The sequence below is a fragment of the Anoplopoma fimbria genome, chromosome 16, assembly GCF_027596085.1.
Source record: "Anoplopoma fimbria isolate UVic2021 breed Golden Eagle Sablefish chromosome 16, Afim_UVic_2022, whole genome shotgun sequence".
Lineage (NCBI taxonomy): Eukaryota > Metazoa > Chordata > Actinopteri > Perciformes > Anoplopomatidae > Anoplopoma > Anoplopoma fimbria.
Window position 1 is genome coordinate 21,518,759 of NC_072464.1, and position 8,704 is coordinate 21,527,462.

An 8,704-nucleotide genomic window follows, 5' to 3' on the forward strand; every position below is an offset into this window, starting at 1 on the left:
AAAAACACACCTCAATCTCTGACCCAACTGGTCAAGTTGCATTGTGGGTAATGTAGGTGCCAGGTTTAGAAAGACAACATCCCTGGTTCTGCTGGATTGATTTTTATACTTTTTGTGTAAAACTGTCCACTATCAGATGTTATGAGTGTAAATGTTAAATCGGTGGAGTTCTTTTATTACAATGAAAGGGATAATGTTTTTATAAAGGAGGACAAAATGCTTTGTAAATATCTGAGATGTTCGTATTCATTGTACAAATTTGGATTTCAACTAATTGTGACGCATGTTATTTTGCTTTTTGGGGGATGGAAAGATGATCAAACGCACCAAATGTATAATTGTAGGTTTTCCCATGATATGTTAAACATCCACATTTTGATTCATACATGTTTTAAATGTATTTTTCCTTCACAAACTTACCATCGGGGTTTACTAAATGTCAGTATTAATATTCCAGCCTTTCCCTTCTCTTTTGGAGTTGTACATTTTGCTTCCTTTTTTATTTTATTAAACACTTATTTCCCATTGTTTGAGAGTCATGTCGCATTAACACAACGTATTCAGATCTCATTCTGTCCTTATTAATCCTTGCAAAAAACGCTGAACAATAAAATGTCCACACAACAGCCTGTATAATAGGTCTTTTTTATTAACAGACATCATGAAAATGTCAACAGTAACAAAATTTTTTAGTCCATTTAAAAAAAAGAAGTGGGTTTGGATTGACAAGACTCCTCCCACAAAATAACTTAATGAGGGGAGAGGGTAAAAGAAAGGTTGTGCTCCAATAACGTAAATGTAGCCGACATTTCATCCTTCCCTTGTATTTACTCGTCAAAATGTGTTTTTAAAAACTGGCTTACAGCAGCACAGTCCCATAAAGTCATGGTTTCTATAAAGTCAAGGAGGAGGTGGGAATGTCAGGTCCATTGTACACAGTATTAAAAACGGGGGCATGCCACAACGCAGGATCAGAGTTAGCCGACAAGCCTTCCTAAAATACTCTGAAACACCATTTCAGAGGCAGAAGAGTATCTGACTGCTAGTACACTTACAAAGCTAGAGCTTACGTTTGTCTTTGTTCACTACCACACAAGCCACACACACACCTACATTTGTGTTTAAACAGCGTTATTAAAGTCAGCAGGCTAATTTTTAGTGATCCATTTCATGGAACAACCCCCCCGAGAGAAAAAAAAAAAAAAAAAAAAAAGAGGCTGGTAGGCAACAAGAGCAAATAGAGAGAACAGAAGCAGACACAAAAGAAGTGAAGCACCATCAGAAAACATGATGGTGAATTAAGAGAGGTGGGGGTGGGGGTGAGGGGGGTATATGTACAGAGGGGAGAAGAGGGAGAGGGGGGGGAGGACGCTGTCAATGTGTGCCTTTGTCAACAATACAGGTCACCATGATTACATTTTTGCAAATCCAGCTGCTAAAAAGATTTTTAAAAAATAAGGGGGAAAGAAAGGGGTCTCCCTTACAGGAGTAGTGTGAGAGCAGGGGCTGCATCCAGAGACACAGTGTGCATCTGAATAAAACAGAGTGTAAATAGGATAGAAAAAAAAACAAACATCTTGTCCTGCAGGCATGGCTGAACTCTGCTCCCGCTATTCTTTACCCCTTAACTTCCTTTGAGATAGACACAGGTGACAAAGGGTGGAGGGACATGGACAGTGTTACTAGACACGAGCCTCAATACACTGTAGTGTGTATATATATATATATATATATATATTTATATATATATATATAGATTTGTGTGTGTGCTGTATATGAAAGGTGTGTGTGAATGTGTCTCCTCTGTCATGTGTCAAAGTGTGTGTGTGTGTGTTTTACATGTGTCTCCCTTTGTGGCAGCAGCGGCAGCAGCAGCAGCAGCAGCTCGTATCTTTAGGCCTCGCTCTCCCCGGCTGATGAGGTGTTCTGCACTTCCTCCTCCAGAATGGGCACGATCAGGTTGTCCTTGGACATCAGGTTGTATTTCATTACGAAGCGTGTGAACCGGTGACACAGGAACGTTTCATTCTGTACACAGAGAGACAAGTCGCAACACATTAAATACTTTCGTCCTGATTCTAAGGAAGGTTAAAAAACAGGAGATGCGTAGAACATACATAAATATCTAGTTTTGTGGGGCTATTATTTACTAGCATTAAAATAATAGTCCTTGTTGAGAGGAAAAATAATCAAACCCTTGATATAAAGTATGAATTTAGGAGCTTAATTGTACCTTAAAACAATCCAGAAAGACACCAAAATAAAAGCATTTAACGTTGCAGTTGGTTCATAATACATTTCCAGAGAAACCTACCTCATACTTGTCAAATATCTGGCGGTGATGGAAGTAGGCATGAGAGAATATCCTATAGATGCGACGACAGACGGAGCCCAGCTTGGCCACTGATGACTCCTTGATGCTCACCCTAGGAAGACAAACGGTGGCTGTGTGAACTTAAATCTACTAAATGTGAGGTGACGGCGCAATCCCTCTTCACAGAAAAGACCAGCTCCAGACATGAAGGCAATAAAAGTTAGTATGCATCAAACAAAGTGCTTGTTTGATGGTCTGAATAGCGTCAAAAACCCAGAATCAGAGAGTGCTGCGTCTGGCATTTTTTGACAAGCACACCCACTTCTCACAGCATTCCCTCCATCTGTCCTGCTTATGTTGTGTCAGCTACCCCCAAGTTATGAAATAAATTAGATAAAAAATGACTTATTGCAGGTTTAAGGAAGATGACTGACCTGCTGGGGAAGTATTTGTTGCTATTGAGAAGACAGGCAGCTCCGTCCAGCGTGTGCCTGGTGTAATCAATGGCAGGGCACTGTGGATGTGGCGGCACAGAACACATACAGAGGTGAAGAACAGAGAAAAAATAATGCTTTAAACTGTTATTGACAACAAAAGGGAGGGTATGGTAAACCGCAGCCTTGACTCACCTCTTTGGGTGTCTTGTGGGCAGCACATAAAAAGATCCACTGCTCTGTGGCTGTCATCTGAGTGCAGGTGTCTGGATGGCACTCACTCTGAAATGAAATGAACAAACCTTTAAACCACTCCTTAAAATGAAGGCGCAACCTGACCTTTCATATCTTTTCGTTAATGTCAGACATTGGAGTTAGATCGCTTACCTGAAGTTTTACAGCTAGTCCATTGAGCTCCAGGCAGAACTGCCTACAAAAAGCACAGAACAAAAGCACAATTCATATATATTACAGCTTCATCAACCAGGTATTGGTGAAACATTTTGAACCACTTTTAAATAAGATTTTAACAGAATTATTAGAAAGGGTTACAGGTTATTTAGGGGGATAAGAACATCTTTATTGCCCTCCACTCTCCTGCTTATCATCTTTTCATTCCTTCCATTAACCCTAACATTTCCTCTTATGGGGACAATATGTTCCACAACCCTGGACATCAGTATTTGAAGTGTTCTAATACATCTCTTAACCAAACAATAACACACAAACCCATTAATAGTCATATTTGGGGTACCGTCAACAGAGCATAGCAACACTTGACAAAATCAAGGAGGTCATGATTAATCTTGAATTATAAAAAAATGTATCCAAAGCATTTGGGGTTAGACTTTTCAACATACCTGAGGTGTTCATACTTCCACACGCCTTCATCCTGACCCTCCGGAGGCTCCAGGATTTTGTCGATATTGGAGCAATCTGATCTAATGTTCTGCTGAATGTACTGAAACAGAGACATCAAAACACATTTAAATGGAGACCCTCGATCCCTGACAGTAACATGATATTTATAACCTGTATATAAACATAATAGACTGGTAATCCACAATGTACGGTAACTGTTGGGTGTCAGGGTGTTTGTGGTGAAACTAAAATAAAGCTCAAGTTTAAAATTTTAAACATAACCCTACGTGACTAAATGGGATTTGTACAGGTCTCATTTATGAAACAGTTTTTAAGATCCACACTAAATGTTTGCGTACGTACAAAGGAGGAAATGCACATACGTCAAAAAATACCATAAATTAATAAAGTCATGTTCACTGCAGCGATTTTGCTCACAGAAACTATATGAAAGCTAAGATCGTACTTGGTGATATATGCACAGTATTATAATATTACTGAAAACTATCGACGCCGTTTTTATAGATCACAACTTTTGCGTAGGAAGTGGCATACGCCTCTTTCAGGCCCTATCTTGTGCAAACGCAACGGTTATAAATGAGACCCTTGGTCTTTAGAATGATACCATCACCATTAAGGGTAGTTTCATATTTCTCACAAATCCATATGAACATTGAAACACTTTGAATGATTACAGCGACCATTGTTTGTGAAGAGTTCCCATCACGACTCTATTGTGAAAGATGGGGGGCAACAGCCAACAGTCCTCGAAATATAAACATTCAGCTGAAGCTACTACCACCCAACCTTCTTCTAATTAGCTTGCAAACATGAGATCCACATAGATGTTTCCTTACTGAGCTTTGAAAATGACTTTACTTCACCTGCTGAAGCCTCATTTACAAGGTTACAAGGTCACAAAGGTTTTATTTCTCATTGCAAGACAGGGTTGCGCAACGAAGTATAGTTTGTAGTCCCAATTTGCTAAATAGAAAAGAAACCATTCATAAATACAACTATTTTAGTAGCGTAAACATTTTAAGGTATATTTAACCCTCAGCTGACCTTAGGAGTGCATTTCTTCCACTGAATGAGGACGGTGGATGTGTCCCCTATCGCTTATTAGAATAGATTTAGAAAGGGATCTATTCATGGCAAGTTTAGACAGGAATGATGATTACTACAGCTAACATTCCTCATATTGTCTCTGTGTACATATGGGTGTTAAGACACACCTGAAAAAATGTCATAGCAGCTTGCCCAACATACTCACATTACTAATGCCTGTTTATACTTAAGATACAAATCAGCCAACCAACTTGTTTGGCCATACTCATCATTGATTAATCAAAGACAACCGGGGAAGGGCTGCCCGCACCGAGACCCGTCCATCACCATTTATGATACCGTGGTGACGCCAACTCGGACTGCGAGGAATCTGGGTGTGACCCTGGACGACCAACTGTCGCTCTCAGCAAACATTGCATCGGTCACACGCTCCTGCAGATTCCTCCTCTACAACATCCGGAGGATTCACCCCTTCCTCACTGACGAGACGGCACAGGTGCTCATCCAGGCTCTGGTCATCTCCCGCCTGGACTAGACAACTTCCCTTCTCCGTTCTCTACACTGGCTCCCTGTAAGAGCTCGCATCCAGTTTAAGACTCTGGTGCTAGCCTACAGAGCAGTGAAAGGAACAGCTCCTTCCTATCTCCAGGCCATGGTCAAGCCCTACACCCCCGTCCGACCACTTCGCTCTGCTGCCCCGTCGCTCAGAGGTCCCTGCGGCCGATCGACCCGGTCACAGCTCTTTTCTGTCCTGACCCCTCAGTGGTGGAATGAACTCCCCACTGACGTCAGGACAGCAGAGTCACTGCCCATCTTTAGGCGCAGGCTGAAAACTCACCTCTTCAAGAAGTACTACTTAGTACTTCCACTTAGCACTTTGTATTCACATTAGTTTGTTGCACTTATTGTTAGGTTGCTTTGCCGTACTGAAATAAAATACAACATTTAGAAGAATAGGATTTTTTACAATAATAATGCCTTGGGTAAATGTTTTTTTGTGTTTGACTGTGTATGTCATTTTGTGTGTATTTTATTCATATTAGTTTGTTGCACTTATTGTATTCGTATTAGTTTGTTTCTGTACTTTTGCTCTTAGATGCTTGTTTAAGAAAGGAGATGCACTTATGACTTCTGGTGACTAGTAGTTCTCTTGAATACCTATGTTGAATACACTTATTGTAAGTCGCTTTGGATAAAAGCGTCTGCTAAATGACTGTAATGTAATGTACCACCAGGTATGTGAATGGACCAGGTGGGGGGGGGAAACACACACAAACACACACACACACACACACACACACACACACACACACACACACACACACACACACACACACACACACACACCTGTTGTACAGCCAGGGTGCTGTCCATCTCCTCAAATGACTCATCCTGCCAGTTGTAGAAATCCTACAAACAAGAAGCAAACATCATGTCATTAGCATTAGCATTAGCATTAGCTGGTTAGGTAACATCGCCCTGGGGGTGCGACTGCTTCCTGCACAAGCTAACAGCTAGCCTAGCATGTAAAGCTAGGTGATCAGTCACTGTTGGGGATGTTGTGCGAGCTTAAAAATCACATTAAAATCACCGTGTTTTGTTATTTTAGCAACACTAAAACCCCGTTTAAGCTAACGCTAATCCAGGAAATAGACGGCGCCCGATGCTAACGCTACCGCTAACCCCGTTCCCCTGCGGCTACTTCCGGGAAATAGACGGCGCCCGGATGCTAACAGCTAGCCGCTCCCTCCTCTCTCTCCCTGTGTGTGAAACACTTTAAATAAATACACAAACACGGTGTAGAACGAGGCGGCGTCGCGTGGAGGCGGTGCGGGGGGGGGTCTGCGGGTCGCTGCGGGGTTAAACGCACCTTTGCCTTGGTTCCAGGTCGGTTCCTCCGGAGAACTGCAGTGCCCTCCGCCATGACCATCTCGACAGAATACCCGGATGTTCGTCACAGCGCCGCGTTGTAGAGAGACCGGACCATTTATATTTATATTTATATTTATATTTATATTTATATTTATATTTATATTTATATTTATTTATATTTATATTTATGTTTATATTTATGTTTATGTTTATATTTATATTTATATTTATGTTTTTATTTATATTTATATTTATATTTAGAATATTAGATATTAAAATAATAATAATAATAATAATAATAATACAAATAACAATAATGATGATAATAATAATAATAATAATAATGATAATAATAATAATAATGATAATAATAATAAGCGTGAGACCAGATCATTTATATTTATATTTATATTTATATTTATATTTAGAATATTAGATATTAAAATAATAATAATAATAATACAAATAACAATAATGATAATAATAATAATAATAATGATAATAATAATAATAATGATAATAATAATAAGCGTGAGACCAGATCATTTATATTTATGTTTATATTTATGTTTATATTTATATTTAAATTTATGTTTATATTTATATTTATATTTATATTTATATTTATATTTATATTTATATTTAGAATATTAGATATTAAAATAATAATAATAATACAAATAATAATCCATCCATCCATCCATTTCCTTCCGCTTATCCGGGGCTGGGTCGCGGAAGGAAATAATAATAATAATGATAATAATAATGATAATAATAATAAGCGTGAGACCAGATCATTTATATTTATGTTTATATTTATATTTATATTTATGTTTATATTTATATCCTGTATTTATATTTATGTTTATATTTATATTTATGTTTATGTTTATGTTTATATTTATATTTAAATTTACACACTTCTCAGCCTCCCTGGTAAAGTCTACTCCAAGGTGCTGGAAAGGAGGGTTCGGCCGATCGTCGAACCTCAGATTGAAGAGGAACAATGCGGTTTTCGCCCCGGACGTGGAACTACGGACCAGCTCTTCACTCTCGCAAGGATCCTGGAGGGGGCCTGGGAGTATGCCCATCCGGTCTACATGTGTTTTGTGGATCTGGAGAAGGCGTATGACCGGGTCCCCCGGGAGAAACTGTGGGAGGTGCTGCGGGAGTATGGGGTAAGGGGGTCTATCCTCAGGGCCATCCAATCCCTGTACTCCCAAAGCGAGAGCTGTGTTCGCGTCCTCGGCAGCCAGTCAGTTTCGTTCTCAGTGGGTGCTGGTCTCCGCCAGGGCTGCGCCTTGTCACCAATCCTGTTTGTGATATACATGGACAGGATATCGAGGCGTAGTCGTGGTGGGGAGGGGTTGCAGTTCGGTGGTCTGAGGATCTCGTCACTGCTTTTTGCAGATGATGTGGTCCTCATTGGATCATCGGCCTGTGACCTTCAGCACTCACTGGATCGGCTGGCGGCCGAGTGTGAAGCGGCTGGGATGAGGATCAGCACCGCTAAATCTGAGGCCATGACTCTTAGCAGGAAACCGATGGATTGCTTACTCCGGGTAGGAAATGAGTCCTTAGCCCAAGTGAAGGAGTTCAAGTACCTCGGGGTCTTGTTCGCGAGTGAGGGTACTATGGAGCGTGAGATTGGCCGGAGAATCGGAGCAGCGGGGGCGGTATTGCGTTCGCTTTACCGCACCGTTGTAACGAAAAGAGAGCTGAGCCGCAAGGCAAAGCTCTCGATCTACCGGTCGATCTTCGTTCCTATCCTCACCTATGGTCATGAGGGCTGGGTGATGACCGAAAGGACGAGATCGCGGGTACAAGCGGCCGAGATGAGTTTTCTCAGAAGGGTGGCTGGCGTCTCCCTTAGGGATAGGGTGAGAAGCTCAGCCATCCGTGAGGAACTCGGATTAGAGCCGCTGCTCCTTTACTTAGAAAGGAGTCAGCTGAGGTGGTTCGGGCATCTGGCAAGGATGCCCACTGGGCGCCTTCCTTGGGAGGTGTTTCAGGCACGTCCAGTGGGGAGGAGACCTCGGGGAAGACCCAGGACTAGGTGGAGAGATTATATCTCAACACTGGCCTGGGAACGCCTCGGGATCCCCCCGTCAGAGTTGGTCAATGTGGCCCGGGAAAGGGAAGTCTGGGGCCCCTG

At 41.3% G+C, this 8,704-nt stretch overlaps 1 protein-coding gene across 2 annotated transcripts in view; it reads right to left on the reverse strand.

Moving 5' to 3' along the window:
- Nucleotides 1-629: 629 nt before the first annotated feature.
- LOC129104345 (MOB-like protein phocein) overlaps nt 630-8,704 on the reverse strand; it is a 16,648-nt gene continuing 8,573 nt past the window's right edge. The window contains exons 1-8 of one of the 2 annotated variants that reach the window (XM_054614982.1): nt 6,548-6,630; nt 6,025-6,087; nt 3,609-3,709; nt 3,136-3,178; nt 2,944-3,030; nt 2,749-2,828; nt 2,315-2,426; nt 630-2,028 (exon numbers count right to left, since the gene is read on the reverse strand). In XM_054614982.1, coding sequence (XP_054470957.1) covers nt 1,894-2,028; nt 2,315-2,426; nt 2,749-2,828; nt 2,944-3,030; nt 3,136-3,178; nt 3,609-3,709; nt 6,025-6,087; nt 6,548-6,607 — 681 coding nt within the window. In that variant the 5' untranslated portion in view covers nt 6,608-6,630 and the 3' untranslated portion in view covers nt 630-1,893. Of the gene's footprint in view, nt 2,029-2,314; nt 2,427-2,748; nt 2,829-2,943; nt 3,031-3,135; nt 3,179-3,608; nt 3,710-6,024; nt 6,088-6,547; nt 6,631-8,704 lie in introns of those variants that run through there. The other variant, XM_054614984.1, reaches the window with a different exon arrangement.